This window comes from Typopeltis vanoorti, chromosome 10 (assembly GCF_054136105.1).
Source record: "Typopeltis vanoorti isolate ZY-2024b chromosome 10, IOZ_Tvanoo_1.0, whole genome shotgun sequence".
NCBI lineage: Eukaryota > Metazoa > Arthropoda > Arachnida > Uropygi > Thelyphonidae > Typopeltis > Typopeltis vanoorti.
The window spans coordinates 51,359,909-51,381,452 of record NC_143558.1 but is presented as its reverse complement, the minus strand read 5'-3'; the positions used below and the strand labels follow the sequence as shown (position 1 = coordinate 51,381,452).

General features: G+C 36.5%; 1 protein-coding gene across 1 annotated transcript in view; it reads right to left on the bottom strand.

Annotated features, from left to right (window-relative positions):
* LOC150102413 (calmin-like) overlaps window positions 1–21,544 on the bottom strand; it is a 291,766-nt gene that overhangs the window by 95,056 nt on the left and 175,166 nt on the right. The window contains exon 3 of the mRNA XM_090399572.1: window positions 19,392–19,453. Within this exon, the coding sequence (XP_090255698.1) occupies window positions 19,392–19,453 (62 nt within the window). The remainder of the gene's footprint in view (window positions 1–19,391; window positions 19,454–21,544) is intronic.

The following is a 21,544-nucleotide window of genomic DNA, read 5'->3' as shown; positions in this document are numbered from 1 at the left end:
TAGTAATGCTTATAACTCAGAATTTTTATTTGTGGTTTGATATCACTCTCATTCTGTTAGAATGGTTGGATAGCATTCCCATTATGAGCATGAATGTTCTACAAAACTTTAGATGCTAAATGACTTTCATCACCTGGTTTAAGACTACTACCATGCTTATTGGAGGCCTGAAGACAGACAGACAGACAGACAGAGAGAGAGAGAGAGAGAGAGAGAGAGAGAGAGAGAGAGAGAGAGAGGGAGGGAGGGAGGGAGTGTGTCATTCTAGTGCAGTGGTGTGGTAAATATCAAATCTATAGAGTGTAAATGCACTTCCAACACTACAGTAAACCAATAAACAACAAATAGAAACTGCTATAATACACCTCAACTGAAATTAATATAAAGAAAAAAAAATCATTTATTGCAACTACAGCATCGTAAATGCATAAAAAATAGACAACAGTTTCTAAGTGCAAAATTTGTAAAAAAGAAAAAATTAAATATAACTAATGTGTATATATATATATATTAGTTATGTATATGAACATATGAAAAAAATGAACGTATAAAAATTATAAAGAAATTATTATTATTATTATAGTACATTAAAAATTACTGTAAATTACTGTCACTATTATTATTATTATTAATATTATTAATTCATTTATATGTATGAATTCTACTCATTGCAAAAAAATGAAATAATGTTAAGTTTCCTGTTTATCCTCTTTCCATGTACACATAATTTCTTTGAAAGAGGATAAACTATTGTAATAAAAATTATTATTATTATTATTATTATTATTATTATTAGACTTCCACAGAGTCCAACGAATTTGCAAATCTGTCCTAGATATAGCTCATCAAGCAATGCCATAAACTTGTTCACCGTCTCAACACTCACCACACTTTCAGTACACACTGCTCTACAAAACATCTACTCCTCGCACCCTCCTTATATAGCTTCCACAGATAACCTTTTATCTCCCCTCCAAACCCCGTTCTAGGAAAAAGCTCTTCCACATTAATCTGGTAATAAGCTCTTTACTAACTTATATGTCTCAATCTTATACCCACTTTTTTTTTGTCTCTGGTCTTTTCTAATACATCTTCAACCTGTTGAAATCCAGGTGATCAAATCTGTACACATTAATAATACTGGTGTGTGTATGTGTGTGTAGAACTCACATTATTTCAGACAGTAACATATCCAAGTTTAAGGTTTAAGTACCAAGAGATGGCAGCACTTGTTTGCACGTCTCCTCATCAGTTACTGCTTATAATTAGTGATAGACTACGATATAATTAGTGATAGACTACGATATAATTAGTGATAGAACTACTGGTGGAGACTGAACTGTCCACTCAGTCTGTAAAAGCTAGATAGGGTTAAAAAGGCCTCACGTACTCCCTATAAGGGAATAAAAGGTGTTAGCTGATTACAGCTGTACCTGGGAAGTCAGTTGACATGTAAGGTTGGTTATTTATAAGGTCATTGTTTTGAAAGGCGGATAAATGATGTCCTCATAATTTTAACAATGAGATCCCTAAATTTAAGGTCTTTGTCCACCATTACTCTTGGATCTCCTATTCACATCTACCTTCTGTAAGATATCCTCGCTAAGAGTATAACTCTGTTTCCCAAATTTTAAAACCATAAACACATCTCCCTATATGGGAAGAAAAAGACATTAGCTGATTTTTTTTAGATGATAGACATATCTTATCTTTGCTTTCCAAATTTTAAACCTTTTACTGTGCAACACTGAATGAGTATCCCCACTTGTTGGTCTACTCATCTAATCTATGCAAGTCCTCTTGTAAATCCACATATACTTTTTCTTTTAATTTTTTGATGGCATAGCAACCATCAATTTCCTGCTTGAACTTTTTAACCAGATATTATATATTGAAATTCCAGATTACTGGACAGGCATCATAATACCAATTCTCAAAAAGGGGGATAAACGAAGGTGTGAAAATTATAGACCCATAACATTGCTAAGTTATAACTATAAAATCTTCACATGCATTATTCAGAATAGAATCCAAACTTTAATGAATGAAACAATAGGAGAAGATCAAGCAGGATTCAGACTGGAGGGTCCACTATAGACCATATTTTATAGTTAATAGCTTGATAACAGAAACTGATGCGAGAATTGAGGTAGACTAACTGGAGATACTCAGCATATTCAAAAATATCCATGTGATTGGTTAAATAAAAAATTCAAGAATGGGTGGACTGAAATGTGATACTCTATAGTGGGAAGCACAGCTTGTAAAAGCCAGGTCTGCCCTTAATCATTTATTCACATTTTATCATAAAGTGATAGCAGAACTGGATAAAGGAAATGGTTACTCCATTATATAGAATACCACATGGGAAACTATTACATAAGTTAGAGCAAAAGCAAATGGGAATGGATATGAGGCTGGTGGCATGGATTTGGGGGGGGGGGGGGGTTGACTGACAGACACCAGAGAGTAGTATATGGTGTAGTGGTATCAAAGTAAACAAGGATGACTAGTATTAATTGGTATATTATTTGTATAATTTGTATATTAATGATATAGAGAAATGTTCAGTTTGCTGATTATGCAAAACTGGGGGGAGGGGGGTTAACAGCTGATAAAAATTATGTTGATATCCTGTAAGATGATTTAAATAAATTGGCAGTGTGAGCAATGGATAATAATTGTCAATTTAATGTTGCAAAATGCAAAGTTAATGCAAAATATTACATACTTTGTATTATACTGAAAGTACTGGACTATAGGAAACTGATGAGGCTAGAGATTTGAAGATGATGATGATGATGGACAGAGAGTTCAAGTTTGCTGAAATTGCTGAAAGACACTATTGGCAGTTCCATAGAAATAACACAAAGTTAGAAGCATTGCAATGCCCAGAATGTTCTGATACCTCTCAAAGTCCAAGGCGAAACCAGGAAAAACAGGACTATACCATCACACCTGACCTTAGAATTTCATAGTTGAGGGTTATACATTCTGGTAAGAGACATTGACCAGGCATCTGCCACACCAACACAAGTTCATCTGCTCAGTAGAAGGTGTAGTGTAATTCATTACTCCATAACACAGCTTTCCAAGCTTCCATGTCCCACTGTATATGTTCTTTGCACCATTGCATGTTGGTTTGGGTAATGTTGGGCTTGCATATTGCAGTCCTACCATAGAAACCTATGTTGTGAGCCTCAGTTTTGAATGTTTTTGTGTAGATTCATGTTCCAGCCAATGCCCAGAACAATTCAATGTGTCAACACACTGAACACAGTTCAACACAGTTCACATATTATCCTTCATAGCACCTTTACAGTCACATTCAGTGAGTATGGTGGGTCATCCACTGTGGGTAGCACTTGCAATTGACTCTTCCATCTCATTATGGTATCACAGTTTGTTGACCTGGAATGGCTCAATTTTTCAACAATTTGCTGAACTGATAGGCCTGCAGCATGGCATCCTATCATAACACGTCTTTCAAATGCCATCAGTTCCATTTTCACAGCCATTTCACCATGACAGAGTTGCACTGACTTGGGCGCATCATTGATATCAGCTACAAACATGCGACTTTTTACGTGGCATGATGCACCTTGCCCATGGAGGTAACTTCTTTCCAAGTAGTGTATATACAAATACAAGCTGTATTACATTTCAAACAGTATGCCAAAGTGAAAATGAATTGATCAACTATTATTCTACTGGCCTGACCTCTAGTGATAAAAAAAAACACTACATCAAGGCTATATCCTATTTATAACATCACTAGAGAAAAATTCATAGTAATACTTTTAATACATTTTAATTCAGCAATATTGATAGCCTAATCACTAATTTAACATAAGTTTGTTATATTAAGGCTAAAATACTGGATTACTACAGTCCTAATCATAATTTATTATGAAAAGTTATGTGGGTAGACTATGTGCCATCCATTTTCTTGCGATTTCTAGACCATCATTATTGCTAAGATTAGGATGGTTGATAAGACATTGGCATCTTTAAATTTGTGCTCATAGCACATTTTGGTGTGATGTAATGAACAAGTATCTTTCCAGTCAATTCTACATAGAGCAGTGTTTCCCGTTCTTTGAATCATGCCCCACCTCAAAGATTTTGATGCCCCCACCCTTAGCATAATTGTTGAGAGGTGGTTACAGGGTTGACACTGGGAGTTCTTTTCCTTGGTTGAACAGCGGGAAGGAGTGATGACAAGAGGTCATCCCTGGAAGTTACAAAAGGAAACTGTGAGCAAGAGGGTGAGGAGTGATTTCTTTGCATGGAGGGTGGTTGAACCATGGAATACATTGCCTGATGGAGTGGTGAGAGCAAGAATGGCCAATGAGTTCAAGGAGGGTATGATAGACTTTGTGTTTCTTAGGGGGGGACCTCCCCTCGATGAGTCTTGATAGACTTTGTGTTTCTTAGGAAGGACTTCCCACGATGAGTCTTTTGACTCCATGGAGGCCTGAATAATAATAATAGTGAGGCCAAATTCTGAACAAGTATAATATAAATAGGTATACTTTAAATAAAAAAGGAACAAATAAAACTGTTCTTAATTTGACTTTCTTCAATGAATATAAATTTTATATTACACTTTGTATATTATAAAACATAAATCAAACTGAACTCAGGAAAATAAAATCCAAGTTAGTGTGATTCTTGAGTTTGATGTCTGCTGCAAAGAGTTTTTATTTGAGGTACTAATTTAGTCAATTTCAATCTCAAATTCCCACGGTTTTGATATCCAGATGATTTATTTTTTTCAGTAACAAGTCATTTATAGCACTAAAGCCATATTCAACTAAATATGATGACAGGAAGGATAACAGTAATTTTTTGCAAAATTAGTTAAATTTCGGTATTTTGTTTCTGTCTCATCAGAAAGCCATCCGTTGTTCCTTTTATGTTGAATCAAGTTCTAATAGACTCATCATTTTGCTTTTCTGAGAGTTCTTCTTGATACTGTATTTACATTGACTGCTGTACTAGTGTTGTCAGCTTTTTTTCTCGGAAAGTCAGGGTTGCAACATTGACAATTTATCACCGACAATGGTGATTTTTTTTACCATATCAGTGATGAGGTGATGAATCCAACATCATTTTCTAATTGCCCTCCCTGTGGGGCCTATGCCCCACATTGGGAATCACTGATGTAGAGTATTCAGAGCATGATCGGAAAGGCCATATTTACCATAGTTATTAAATTTAATATGTTATGTTCCTTTATTTTTATTTTTTATTTTTTTTTGGATAGGGATTGTGAATCCTGTTTCACCTATATAAGGCAAATTGCAGGTGCACTGAATACAATATACTCAAGGGTGTGCCAGTGGAGTACATGGATCCTTGGAGGAGTTGAATAAGCTTTTCAATTTTGTAGGAGATTTAAAGGTGGCATTAAGGTTATATTTTTGTAGTATTCTGTTTATTTTATCTGATATCCCTTTAATGTATGGAATGGCTACAGTTTTATTGTAATCTTGTTTATTTTTTTATTTTTTATTTTTCTTTTATTTTTATGTAATGCAGTCATTAAGATAAAAAAAAATTAAAAAGTAAAAATATGAAAAAGTATGAAGAGTTAATCAAAATTCCTTTCCAAAACTTTTAGACAGGCATGCAATCAGAATGATTAAGATTCAGATGGTGTCATAAAATCTCATATTCTTTGAGGAACAGGTGATCGAATTTAAATAGACGACGCTGCAGAACCTTGGCTTATCTGTTAAAGAGAAGTAAGCATAGACTCATCAGACAGCATTGAACAGATGGGCCATTCTTATAAGATTAGAATTCAAGTTTATCAGGACTTCAAATCCATGGAATCTGATAAGTCTAATCTTGTTTACCATGCAATTGACAGTAAACATAAGCATTATTTGTAATCAAATCAAGATTTTGCATGTCAGTCAATTAAAATTTAATCCTAATTGACTGACATTGTGAAATTTTAGATTACCTGAAGCTTGATCTTCTGATTGCATGTGTATCTGTTCATAATTTTTATCTTTTTATTTTTACTTAGATCATTTAGTTTATTTATTTATTCATTCTAATTAAAAACATGTTAAACTAGTTGACAAGTTTAGGTGATTGACATTACTCATAACTTATTTTAACAATATTACAATGCCACAAAAAGAACTCACTTATATTTTGCTGGATTTCAAACAAGCATCTTCAAAGCAAAATAACATGTTTCAGTTTACACCCAACAATGAGCAAGTGAAACAATTCAAATTGTAATAGGAAAAAAAAATCTAAAGTCTTAATTTCATGCCCTCTAATGTTGAATAAAAGAAGTATTATTAACTAGCAGTTGAACTTTAAAATGACAGGTTCCCAAACTTTTGGCACATTAATGCAACCATACTTGTTAAGGTTAGGAGAGTGCTTCACAGTCATTGCTGACTCTAAAATAGTCTTTGAGATCTGTAACAATCACTATATGGAACATTGGTTTTCTTCCATCTAATCCTGTGTGAAGGAATGTTGAAATCGTGGTCTGTCACGGTGGGAGGCCCATACTATCTCATGCAAAAAAATAATCAAACCATGCCTTAAACCCATTTGCACTCACCACACTCTTAGGCAATGCATTCCACTCATCAATCACTCTCCATGTAAAGCACCTGCTTCCCACTTCTCTGCTCACACCCTCCTTATACAGCCTCAAGAGGCCATGTCCTCCACACATTAATCTGGTAATAACCACTAACCAACTTATGATCCAGTCATATCCCTATTTCTTTTTCTATTCAGAAGACTCTGCAACTTACATTCCCTCAATCTCTCCTCATATATGACATTCCATTAATCAGACACCAGTTTAGTAAACGTTCTCTCAACCGTCTCTATATACATCCCCATTCCAATGAAAAATGACAACAAAATCTGTGCATACTGCTATTATCAACCCATTTCTGAATCGAAGTCCTCACCAACATCTCTAATATTTTAGTAACAACTACAGACAAGTTTAGCCTATAATTTGTAGTTTCAGTCTCATTCCCAACCCCCGTTTGTGAAGTGCAATAATTTTTCCAAACTTCCATTTCTTTGGGAGTTACCCTGTCACAAGACTCATAATAAACTGCTATGCCAGTTAATTCTCTAGAGCATTCCTTCAAGACATGTAGTGATATAATGAAATGAGAGAGAAGACTTTGTGGTGAGCAATCAAGAAGTATATGAGGAATTTATACATAAAATTGGATTTATTGGACCATGGTTTTGATAACATTTATACATAATAGTCGACTAGTTTCACCAGCTGTGTCTGTCTGGCGAAACTAGTTGACAATTATGTATAAATGTTTATCAAAACCATGGTCCAATAAATCCAATTTTATGTATCAATTTCAGTGGAAAAGGAGCAAATAATAACTATCATAAAGTATATGAGGAGTTAAGTAAACCAGATGTCAATAAGGCAATAGGACTTGATGACATATCACATGTATTAAGGGAATGTGAGAAAAGGGTATATATGGAACTACAAGGGGAATGATTATGAAGAGCTCAGGAGACAGCTTGCAAGTGTTACTTGGAATGAGGAGTTAGCTGGAAAAGATATCTATGCAGCTTGGGGGATTTTCAAAAAATATTTAGTGGATGCAATGTCTAAATGTATACCCCGGGTGAGAAGGTTAAATTAATTAGGTGTGAGATGGATGAATAAAGAGATTAAGCATGATACAGAGAAAAAGGGCATTATGGAGGCAGCATAAGAGAAGTGGAAATAACCAATTCCAGGAGGATTACTAAGAACAGGTAAGGCAGGTGACCTAGTTGGTAAGGGTAGCAAAAGTGAGGTATGAAAAGCAGTCAGCTAATGAAGCTAAAAGGAATCCTAAGGAGTTCTTTTGATATGTAGCCAGCAAAAAAAAAAAAAAAAAAAAAAGAATGATTATGGAAGAAGAATGACATTGATTGGAGAAAGACAGCTGTTGCAGAAGATATAGTGGAGATACTCAATGAGCAGTTCATAAATGTCTTTCAATATTGTGAATGTGAATTTGGAGAGATTGAGAGCAGTTGATGATGGGGAGGAGAGACTGCTGTAAGTGAGCAAGATGTTAATAAGGCTGTGGGACATGATAATATATCACCACATATACTGAAGGAATGTGTCATGGAGTTGACACCTGCCTCGGCATATTTTTTTTAATATGAGTCTTGAACTGGGCCAAGTTCCTAAGGAGCAGAAGAAGGAAAAGATTGTGCCGCTTCATAAGGCAGGTGATAAAACTCAAGCATCAAATTATAGGCCTATCTATGTGTCAGGTGTTGTTGTGGCTAAGTTGTTGGAGAAGTTTGTGAGAACGAGAATCCAGAATTGGGTTGACAACAATGGTATTATCTTTCATGGACAGCATGGATTTGCTAAAGAGCGGTCATGTTTTAGTAATCTACTTACTTATTACAATAAGATAACTGCTTCCTTGGACAGAGGAGAGGGATACACAGTAATATACTTAGATTTTGTAAAGGCTTTTGATAGATTACCAAATGATAAGTTGATAGTCAAACTAGAGCGAATGGGATTGGATATCAGATTAGTACATTGGATTGGAGACTGGCTATCTGATAGGTATCAGAAAGTTGTGTATGGGGGAGCAATATCCAGGAAAAGGAAAGTCACTACTGTTTAACTTGTATATTAATGATATTGGCAAAGATTTGGATGGAGTTATTCAGTTGTTTGCAGATGATGCAAAGTTGGGAAGAACTATGAAGAGTAGAGAAGATGTTGTGGCCCTACAAGAAGACTTGAATAAATTGAGTGATTGAGCACAGGAATGGGGATGCTAGTTCAATGTTGCAAAATGTAAGGTTTTAAAATTTGGGAAACAAAGATGGGATGCAGAATTTATGCTTGGTGAGGATATATTGTCAGAGGTTCAGGAAATAAGAGATCTTGTGGTGATGGGACACACTGCCAAAATTGTGAGGACAACACAAAGACTTCTGGGAAAGATGTGGAGGAAACTCACTTGTAGAAATAGGGAGATTCTTGTTCCACTGTATAAGGCTTTGATTAGGCCATACATGGACTACTGTGCCCAGATTTGGTCACCTGGTTTTCAAGAGAACAAAGAGATGTTGGAGAGGGTCCAGAGTCAACTGACAAAGGTAGTTTCTGACCTCTGGAATATGAGGAAAGATTGAGAAGATGCAATTTACAGAGTCTGGTGGATAGGGGAAGAGGGGAGATATGATAGAGACCTACAAGTTAGTAAGGGGTTGTTATTGGATCAATGTTGGAGAGGTCCTACAGAAAACAGTGGGAGATCAGGGGAGAAGCAGAGGTCATCCCTGGAAGCTGTATAAAGAAGGTGTAATCAGGGGAGTGAGAAGCAGGTTTTTTGTGTGCAGAGTTGTGAATGATTAGAATGCCTTGCCTAAAGAGTGTGGTGTCTGCAGAGAATTTGAGTGTGTTTAAAGTGCAGTATGATGAGCTGTATATATGATAAAAGCATCTTCTAGATGAGTTCTTTGATTCCATGGAGTGTTGAGTAATAATAATAATAAATAATGTTCCAAAGAGTTGGCATCAGCCTTGCCTTACTACCTGTTTAACAAAAGTCTTGGAAAAGCACAGGTTTTAAAAGAGTGAAAGAAAGACAAAACTGTTCCCTTCACAAAGGTGGTGATAAGGTTAAGGCAACAAATTATAGGCTGATCTGTATAGTTGTAGTTAAGGAATTGGAGAAGTTAGTGAGAGATAGGATACAAACATGTATCCTGTTTAACAGTAGTATTCTTTGTTGTCAGGAGGGATTTGTTAAAGGGATGTTGTGCTTTACAAACCTCCTTATGTACTATAGCAAGGTTTTGAAAATACTAGACAAGGGAGATGCATATACAGTATACAGCGATATACTTAGATTTTGCAAATGCATTTAACAGATGATCACATCACAAGTTGGTCCCTAAACTGAAGCAGATGGAAATGGATGCCAGATTAGTCAGATGGATAGGTGAATGGATATCAGATAGGAATCAGCAAGTTGTATATGGTGGGGATGTCATGAAAGAGGAAAGTCACTAGTGCTGTGCCAAAGGTTCACTTTTGGGAGCATTATTATTTAATTTGTATATTAATGATATTAGAATAGGTTTAACTGGTGATATGCAACTGTTTGCAGATAATGCAAAACTGTGGAGAATAATGAGGAATCAAGGCAGATATAGTGGCCTTACAGAAGGACTTGAAGGGATTATATAAGTGAGAAACAGTATGGAACAGTCTGTGCATTGTTGCCAAGTGTAAGTTCTGAAAATTGGTAAGCAACAATAGGATGCAAAGTATACACTGGGCAGAGAAATTCTGGAGGAAGTTCAGGAGACTAGAGACCTTCGAGTGGTGGTGGACAAGGATCTAAAGTTCAGAGGTCACATACTAGAAGTTGTGAAATCATCACATCAGATAATGGCAATGATGCAAAGGACTTTAACATGCAGAAATAAAGAGGTTCTGTTCCATTGTATAAAGCCTTGATCAGGCCTCATATGGATTATTATGCACAGATTATTGGTCCCTTGGTTTTTGTGGTGATGAGGATATATTTGAAAAGGTCCAGAGGAGACTCACTAAGATCATAACTGGTCTTTGGACTGTGGGATATGAAGAAAGATTGAGGGAATGCAATTTGCAAGCCTTGTGAATAACAGGAAGAGAGGGAATATAATTGAGACATTTAAGTTGGTAAAGGGTTGTTACCAGGTTAACATGGAAGAAATTATTAGCAGAATGGGAGAAGGGGATAGAGGACATACCTGAAAAATGTATAAGGAGGATGTGAGCAGGGGCATAAGAAGAAAGGTTTTTTGCATGGAGAATGGTTGATGAGTGGAATGCATTGCCTGACATTTTGGTGAATGTAGATACACTGAATGAGTTTAAAACATGGTTTGATTGGGCTATGTGTATAACAGTATTTGCCTTCTGCAATAAGTCTTTTCATTCCATGAAGGTCTCGTGTTAAGAATAATAATAATTATTATCAAGACCTTCTGCCTTATTAACATCAAGTTTACTTAAATCCTCATAAACCTCCTGTTCATTCACCATCAGTCCCTACTCTGCCATACTCTCTACACTCCAGCTTCTCATGATCTCACCCTTATGATTACACCATTGAATTTCCCTTGTTTCCGATACCTCTAGCATTTGTATAAATGTAACAGCTAATTTCTCACATCTCCATACCATGCATGGAGATGTGACTTCTCCATACTTTCCTCGAGCCATTTCTTTTTCTCCTTACTCATCCCAGAACCTTCTTCAACTACAACTGTTTTCCACAAAATTGTTCAACACAGGTGGCATGGGTTAAACATTGGTTATCATGTGGGCTGCAGCAGGGTAAGTAAATTTTATATTTAAATGTGTGCTGATATTTGTCTAAATTGTAAATTAATTATCACTTTGAGATATTTAAGTGTGGAATGCAGTATTTGGATAAACTTCTTTGGAAATATTATCATAAATTCATTGCTTTTGTTAGTACATTGATACTCAAGGCAGTAAAAGGCAAATCATTGTGTAAGTCTGTGCAGAAGACAAATAAAGTAAACAGTGTGGATTTCTCAAAAATGGTATGGTACTGGTACTATGAATGTAGTATGTAAGTATGTGTGGGAAGATGTTGCAGATACTGATTTAGAGAGAGAGACCGAATAAGAGAAAAGAATGAGTGTGGGTATGTAAGAAATGCAATATTCTGAAGAAACTGTTTAAAATCATATAAATATGATTTTAAATAGTTTAAATATGAGTAGGGAGCATGGCTTTGTTCCTGACAATGCAGATGTTCAGCATGTGGAAGTGACAGTGAAAAAAAAAAAGTTCAATTGATGATAAAGAGGATGATAATGATGTTCAAAAGACAGAGCGAGATTAATGATAAAGTTGGCAATAATGATGATGAAAACAAAGCGCAAGTAATGGTTAGAACAAATAGCCCTGGCTTGGAGCATAAGTGTTGTTAGAATTCCATACCCAAAAATAAATGTGCTCTTCTCATATACTTCCCATTCAGTATGTGTGAGAAATTTAATCATATGCACCAATCACACAAGAACATAGGGGGCGCTAGTGGGTCAAGCGCTACGAACATGTTTTGAAGAGCTCCTGATTCAGATAAGTTTTACTAGGAATAATTAAGTATATATGTGTAATTGTTTAAGTAAGAGCGGCTGTAAACGTTGTACGCTACCGATATTATTAGTGTGGGTTTTTTTTTTTTTTCTTGCTTAAACTAAATACGAAAACGTTAATATTAGACCTAGTAACCTGCAGAGAAAAAAAAAAAAAAATGGCGGCGGCATTGTCATTCCAGGATTTTAATTTGGATTTCAGTCGGTTCGTTAAGTGTGAGGTCTGTTATATGTATTCCTTCGACTACGTAAATGATTTGTGGATGTTTAGTGCGGATGGAAGAAGGGTGTGTGTGAAATGTGACCTGAACGAGGAATTGATGAATGCGAATATGAAGTTGATGACAGAAAGTGATAGTACCGATTGTGTCGTGAGTGCACGTTTGAAAGAGGATGGCGAAAAAATATTAAAAAATCAGGAAAAAAGAAAAAGAGCGATTTGACAACCGTAAAGGATGTTAAAAGGGACGAAAGTGAGGCGGAAAGAAATGAAATTGAGAGAACGAATGAAAGTAGAAATGGCGTGGTGCAGAAATCGCAAGTAAAAAAAATCGAAAGAATGAATGATAGTGAAAAGAGAATGACTGATGGCAAAAGTTGGACGCATGTTGGAACGAAAGTACTGAACCAAAGAGATGAATGACAGTAAAAGTGAGAAGAATTATAGCGAAAGTTGGACGCATGTTAGTCCGAAAGTACGGAAACAAAGAAAGATATGTGAGAGTAAAAGTTGGACGTATGTTGGACCGAAAGTACGGAAACAAAGAAGGATGAATGAGAGGGAAAGTGCGAAGAGGGGGTCGAGAGTTAGAAAGTTAGAAAGATTTAATGATAGAGTGAATGTGTCGCGAGGTTCAGAAGGTGAATTGAATTGGATGAAGCAAGAAATGAAATGGATGCGGAATGAAATTAAGAGAATTCAGGTCAAAACTATTAAAATAAATCATGATGGCATGAAAGAGTTAACAAAAGATGAGCGAGTGGCATTGTATGGCGACTCCATTATTAAAGGTGAGCTAGAGGATAAAATGCACAAGGTATGTTTTCCAGACGGTAAAATGAGTAGAGTGATTGAGGCATTGAATATGAGGCGGGAACGAGCAAAAGAGTTAATTGTATTAATACGAATGATTTGAGAGAGAACAAAGAGCATGTCAAAATGAATGTCAGGAGACTGCTTGGAAAGATAAAGGAGAATAGTGTGACAGGAAGGGTGGTCAGTGTGTTGCCTAGGTATGATTGTGGTGAAATCAGGTGGAGAGCAAGGATTATGAATGATATTCTGGCTGAAATGTGTGAGGAGATGGGAGTACAGTTTGTTAATGTGTGGAATGAGTTTGAGGGACGAAGTGAGCTGTATGGGAGTGATGGACTGCATTTGAGTGGTTATGGTGTGAGTCACTTGGAGAGACTGCTGCTGGAAGGTAGAGAAGTGAATAGAGAGAATGAATCAGATCGAGAGGGGAGTGATGTGGAAGGGCAGGAGAGTAAGACAGGAGAGATTGAAGGAGTGGAAATGAATGTGGAAGTGAGTGGTATGAGTATAGAAATTGAAAGAATGGGTGTGCAAGAGGAGCAGGGAAACGGCGAGGCTCAGGGTGGACAGGGATACACACTGTGAGAAAGGTGGATGCTCCAAGAGGAGGTAAGAGAATGTGTAGGCAGGAAAGTAATGGGATGATCAGGGATCATCCCATTACTTTCCTGCAGAAACAGATGGAATTGCAAAGGGTTCTAAAATGAAGAAGCAGAAAGGGAAATGGCCCCAGTCCAGCATGGAGAGATCACATCGAGTGAGTGGTATCAGTGGAACTAGCTGTAGATCCAGAAATGAGTTGTTGTGTTTGTATACCAATGCTAGAAGTATAAGAAACAAGGCGGATGAAATGGTTGCACTAATTGCGTCTGTGCACCCAGAGATTGTCGGAATAAGTGAGACATGTTTAGATGAGGATGACATCCTGCCAGGAATAGAGATGGAAAGGTATGATGTGTTTCATGAGGATAGAAGGGGTAAAAAGGGAGGGGGAGTGCTATTGATGATAGAGAAAGAGTTATGACCATACAAGGTAGAGATGCAAGAGGGAAATGGGGCCAGTGGTTTTGAGGCAGTATGGTGTGAGATAGAGGTGAATAGAATCAAATACTTGGTGGGATGTTGTTATAGACCTGGTAATGTGGATGGTGGTGATAGTGAAATGTATAGTCAAATAAGCCAAGCAAATAAGAAAAGGGTGATCATTATGGGTGATTTTAATTATGGCAATATAGACTGGAATGAAGAGATAGCAACTGGAAGTAAAGAAAATGAGTTTCTTGAGTTTTTGAGGGATAACTACCTCAGACAGTATGTAACAGAGGGCAGAAGAGGATTAAGGGTCTTGGATTTGGTCATCTCATCGGAGGATGTAATTATCAATGAGGTATCAAATCATCCACCAATTGGTGAAAGTGACCATGAGGTGATTACTTGGGTGGTTGCCAGCAGTGCAAAGACCCCTGTGAAAAAAGGGTATATGTGGAACTACAAGGGGGGTGATTATGAAGAGCTCAGGAGACAGCTTGCAGATGTAGCATGGAATGAGGAGTTAGCTGGAAAAGATATCTATGCAGCTTGGGGGATTTTCAAAAAATATTTAGTGGATGCAATGTCTAAATGTATACCCCGGGTGAGAAGGTTAAATTAGTTAGGTGTGAGATGGATGAATAAAGAGATTAAGCATGCAATACAGAGAAAAAGGACATTGTGGAGGCAGCATAAGAGAAGTGGAAGTAACCAATTTCATGAGTTCTACAAAGACCAGGCAAGGAGAGTGACTTGGTTGGTGAGAGTAGCTAAAGAGAGGTATGAACAGCAAGCAGTTAGCTAATGAAGCTAAAAAGAATCCTAGGGAGTTCTTTCGATAGGAGGCTGTGGAGAGGGTTCAGAGAAGAGTGACCAAGTTGGTGAGTGATATAAAAAATACTCCCTACATTGATAGATTGAGAGCTTGTGGATTGCAGAGATTGGTTGATAGACGAAGAAGAGGGGATATGATAGAAACATTCAAATTACTAAAAGGTTTTTATAGGATTGATGCAGGGGAAATGTTTCAGCTGTGTGATAGTGATGGAAGAACAAGAGGTCATCTCTGGAAATTAAAGAAGAGTGTGGTTAACAAAAGTGTCAGAACAAGGTTTTTTGCCTGGAGGGTGGTGAATGAGTGGAATTCATTGCCTGACTTAGTTGTGAGCTCTTCGTCTGTAAATGAATTCAAGAAGAGATATGACAGATACTGTTTTGCTAGTTTGGGTCTCCCACGATGAGTCTACTGACTCCATGGAGATACCCGTAATAATAATAATAATAATAATAATAATAATAATGTAGCCAGCAAAAGAAAGAATGACTATGGAAGGATGACATTGATTGGAGGAAATGGTATAAAGACAGCTGTTGCAGAATGTGTGGTGGAGATACTTAATGAGCAGTTCATAAAGATCTTTCAATCATGTGAATGTGACTTCATGGAGAGATTAAGAGCAGTTGATGATGGGGAGGAGAGACGGACTGTAAGTGAGCAAGAGGTGTTTGGGGAGTTGAGTAAACTAGATGTAAATAAGGCTCTGGGACTTGATAATATATCACCGCGTATTCTGAAGGAATGTGCCAGAGTGTTGACACCTGCCTTGACATATTTTTTTAATACGAGTCTTGCACTTGGTCAAGTCCCTAAAGAGTGGAAGGAGGGCAAGATTGTGCCACTTCATAAAGGAGGTGATCGAACTCAAGCATCAAACTATAGGCCTATCTGTGTGTCAGGTGTTGTGGGTAAGTTGTTGGAGAAGCTTGTGAGAACTAGGATCCAGAGTTGGGTTGACAACAATGGTATAATCTTTGATGGACAGCATGGATTTGCTAAAGGGAGGTCGTGTTTTAGTAATCTACTTACTTATTACAATAAAGTGACTGCTTCCTTGGACAGAGGAGAAGGATACACAGTAATATACTTGGATTTTGCAAAAGCTTTTGATAGAGTACCTCATGATAAGTTGACAGTCAATCTAGAGCAGATGGGGTTGGATATTAGATTAGTGCATTGGATTGGAGACTGGCTATCTGATAGGTATCAACAAGTTGTGTATGGGGGTGCAATATCCAGGAAAAGGAGAGTCACTAGTGGAGTGCCTCAGGGATCTGTTTTAGGGCCATTACTATTTAACTTGTATATTAATGATATTGGCGAAGATTTGGATGGAGATATTCAGTTGTTTGCAGATGATGCAAAGTTGGGACGAACCATAAAGAGTAGTGAAGATGTTGTGGCCTTGCAAGAAGACTTGAATAAATTGAGTGATTGGGCAAGCAAATGGGGATGCGAGTTCAATGTTGCAAAATGTAAAGTTTTAAAATTTGGAAAACAAAGATGGGATGCAGAATTTATGCTTGGTGAGAATATATTGTTGGAAGTAGAGGAAATAAGAGATCTGGGAGTGATAGTGGATAAGGATCTAAAATTTAGGGGACACATCGCCAAAATTGTGAAGACAACACAAAGACTTCTGGGAATGATGAGGAAGACACTGACGTGTAGAAGTAGGGAGATTCTTGTTCCATTGTATAAGGCTTTGATTAGGCCACACATGGACTATTGTGCCCAGATTTGGTCACCTGGTTTTCAGAAGGATGAAGAGATGTTGGAAAGGGTGCAAAGGCAACTGACTAAGGTAGTTTCTGACCTCTGGAATGTCGAGTATGAGGAAAGATTGAAAAGATGTAATTTGCAGAGTCTAGTGGAGAGAAGGAAGAGGGGAGATATGATAGAGACCTACAAGTTGGTAAGGGGTTGTTATAGGATCAATGGTGGAGAAGTTCTACAGAGAATAGTGGGAGATCAGGGGAGAACCAGAGGTCATACCTGGAAACTGTATAAAGAGGGTGTGAGTAGGGGAGTGAGAGGCTGGTTTTTTTCGTGCAGAGTTGTGAATGATTGGAATGCCTTGCCTGAGAGTGTGGTGTCTGCAAGGAGTTTGAATGTGTTTAAGACCCGGTATAATGAGATGTGTGTGAGATAAAAGGACCTCCTAGATGAGTCTTTGACTCCATGAGGTCTTGTTTTAATAATAATAATAATAATAATAACATATCCACCTTTATGAACCAAATTTTCCATTCATGTGTTTGTTGTACATTATTTTATAAATCAAATGCTTGGCAAATTAAAAAAAAAAAAATCATGCAGAGATAATCCTCAAAAAACACTTAATTCACATTCAAATAATTGAGAGTACACTTTATTATATGTCTTACTTAAAAAAGTTATTTAATTATTAAAAAAAAACATATGAATGACTGATACATTGATGAAGTAAAGGTAGCATATTGAGCCAGTGAATTCAATCTCTTGATAAGACATTATGTCCTACAGTGAAGGAAAGTAATTTACAGAGCTTGGCAAATAAGAGGAAAGGAAGTCATTATTTACATGAAATATATAAGATGATGAGAAGTACTTCCCAATTAAGTACCAGTGAACCTGTTCAAAATTTTAATGCTAGTTGCATGAAAGGAAAAAAGCTAATAGTTATAAGATCGATCTGTTACAATCAACCCTCACTATAACAAGCAATGTTATCGCCAATTAACAATAAACCCACACAATGTGGAAAGTGAGCATTAGGTATGTGCAAAATTAAGTAAACTCAGTGTTTATTACAGCAATAGAACTCACTGATATATCACGACATGTTTTAAAGGAGTGTTCCAATTCCTTTAAGGAAAAAAGACTATCATATACTAACTCCTCTATGAGTTCACCATATATCTATACAAAATACATTCTCAGGCCAGTTTGTCAGCTTTGGAAGACAATAAGAAGGGTTTCTGGAAGAAAAAATCATGCCACCTCTATATGAAACTAGCTACCATATTTCTCGGACAATAAGACACACCCCAAATTTATGAGACAATTTTTAGAAAAAAAAATATATCATTATATAAAAATATTCACAAACTTAAAATTTCATTTATTATCACCATAACTTGTACCAGTAGCATTCAGTTAATCTTCACTCATCTCATTACTGTCACTTTTCGTATTACTGCCTGAACTATTATTATCACGCTCTTCAAAAACTAAGTCATCTTCAGTACCATCCATCGCATTACTTATGCAGCATTTTTTAAAAGACTTAATAATCATCTTGCCCATTCAAAACTGCATACGTTCACCCACTAACTACTACTGATGCTGGTAAAGACGTTTTTGTATGTAAATCGGGGATTCCCACATATGCAGCGAGACACGCGCTTGGCTCACATTGAAAACATCAGAATCCAAGATGTATCAGTATTGCCTACCTTCGGACCATAAGATGCGCCCCAATTCTAAGTCAATTTCTCTACGTAAAAAGGCACGCTTTATGGTCCAAAAAATACAGTAACTCAACTTTAGTAAAAAACAAATCCTGTAAATCATCTTTACATTCTTAACGAGATTCAAACCAATCAAAAGGCATTATTCAACAGTGCTATTAAATGGTTAAGGCTGGAAGATAAATGAGGAAGAAGAGAATGAAAGGGAAAAAGAGCCATTCGTTGTCACTCTCTTGCAGTCTCTTAGTCAAATAAAATATATAAAATAAGGATAAAAGCACTATTATACTAATTAAAGAGACAAGATAATACTTGCACTAAAAGTGAGTTTCTGAGAGTGAGAGTAATAGCAAACTTAAACAAAACACGACATTTGGCTTGAAAAGCTAAACTTTTTGTTTCTTGTCAAATGTTAGTCTATCTGTTTGTATATATATATATATATATATATATATATATATACCCCCGGCACCTACAGAACCCCCCCCCATGTTCCAGACTGGTAGGCCGGTTCTCCTTGAATTCTGATGACTCGAATTTTGAAGACTCGACACTCAGGGTAGCCACTGAGTGTCGAGTCTTCAAAAGGGGAGGGTCCCCCTGGCACCTATGCCCCCCCCCCCCGAGTTCTGGACTGGTAGGTCAGTTCTCCTTGAATTCTGATGACGCGACACTCAGGGTAGCCCCTGAGTTTCAAACCATTTCAAAAAACGTTTCAAATTTCGGCTTATCTTTTTATATAGAGAGAGAATGATATATATATATATATATATATATATATATATATATACTTTTAGTTTTACGCAATCTTTCTCTTTCATCAAAATAACAGTATCAAATATAAATTATACTTTACCTGAGCCAAATAGTGATTTGCCCAATTCATAAAAACCTTCTTTTGAACCCTTTCTTGTTCCTCTACAAAATAAAAACAAACAAAGACTGCAGTTGTTTATTATTATTATTATTATTATTATTATTATGTAAGAGAGTTCACTCAGCCAGCAACATATATATTGTAAATTAAACTCATTCAAACCCTAAAATTCAAAACAGATTCTGGCAATGCATTCCACTCACCCTCATTACCCATGTACAACAGCTGATTCCATTAGGAAAAGCAGATGAGATTTAGATGACCAGCTAAACCAACACTTGTCATGGAGTAATCTTTCAAAAGACTATCAGGTGAGCAATCTTGCAAAAGATCACCCTTACCTACTACAGTTCTCACTTTATCAAAATATTTTCAAGCAAGTGCTAAAATAAGATCTCTTTACTAATCCAAGTTAGTCTCAATAGCAAATTTATGTTAATCAACCCAATCCTATATTCTAGATCTTATCCATTGTAAAAAAAAAAAAAAAAAATGTAATGCACAACACAAGGGAATAAAGTCCTAATTGGAAAAAGAGAAAAAAACAAGTATAATTAGATCTTAAAATGACTCTCTCTCCCCCAGATTTTGGTAAATTTATACAGTCATACTTGTTGAGGTTTGGAGTATGTATTAAAGCTGCTGTTGATTCCAAAACAATCTCCCTGATTTATAATGACTTCTGTGTAGCACTTTTATTTTCTTCTATTTGATCCTAAGGCATGGTCTGCTAGACCCAACTTGCCATAATGATAGTGCTAAATGTATTTTTTATGTTCACCAAGGTGGATGTCAACAGTTCTTCCTGTCTGTCCATAGTAAGCCAGGTCACAAAAACAGGGCACTTCATAAATTCCTTCTCATTCCAAATGTGACAGTGCAGTGAATGGAAGAGAATTGCCAATTTGACACATGGTTTAAATATGATGCATAGCTGATATATATTAAGCATTCTAGATATCTTTTCAGATGTGCCTTGAATGTATGGGATGGTAACAGTTTTGCTGTAGTCTTATGTGATAAGCAATGGACACTTCTGACTCTTTTGCTTGCACCCTCCTTATACAGCTTCCAGTGATGGCCTCTTGTTCTTCCCCCATCTCCTGCCATTTTATAAAAAAACCTCTTCAACATTAATCCTATAACAACTCCTTACTAACTTGTATATTTCTATCATACCATTCCTCTTCCTCCTATCCACTAGACCGTAAATTGCATCTTCTCAACCTTTCTTTATACCCAACATTCCAGAGACCAGAAACTAGATCTTAGATTGACCTTACTCAATCATCTTGGTTAATCAATGGTTAGGGACTGTTTAAGAGATGCAATATCAGACTGCATACTAGAGCCAGGAAGATAAATCGAGTAGAAATTAAATAGATGAGTAGTGATATAAAGCATGAGCTACAATTTTTTTAAAATTTAATTGTTTAAACTAAGTCTCAGCTCTGGCAAGGTTCCTTAGGAGTAGAAAGAGGGTAGAATAGTTCTATTATAAAGGTCATTGCAAGACAGAAATCCAATAAAAGGTATTGGATTATGGGTATAGTTGTGGGTAGAATTAAGGAATGGAATAGGAATGAGATAGTCTACAATGAGAAGGAATGGCTTGTAAAAAGTAAGTCCTGCCTTAGTAATTTGCTCACATTTTATAACTGAGTGACAGCACACTGGATAAAGGAAGTGACTACACCATGCTACTGCTGGACTTTGCAAAGGAATCTGACAGAATACCTAACATTACATAAGCTAAAGGAAATCAGAATGGATATGAAGCTAATGGCATGGATAAGAGTAGCCTAACAGGCATCAGAGGATACAATATAACGGAGTAGAGTCTAGGAGAATTCAAGTAACTAGTGGAGTGCCTCAAGATCCTGTACTTGGATCACCTCTATTCAATTTGTATACTAATAATATGAGGGATTAAAGGGAAACAAATTAAGGATGCCAGAAAAATAGCCGTTTGGCTTTCAATTTATGATATGAGGGATTATTTAAGGGAAGGATATTACCTTAAAAATGGTAAAAAAAGTTCTGAAAAAGAGAATTAGCGATCTGATAAACTTAACAATCAATGGTAAGAGGGATGAAAGCGATACAAATGTAGTAGAATTTCAAACACAAAG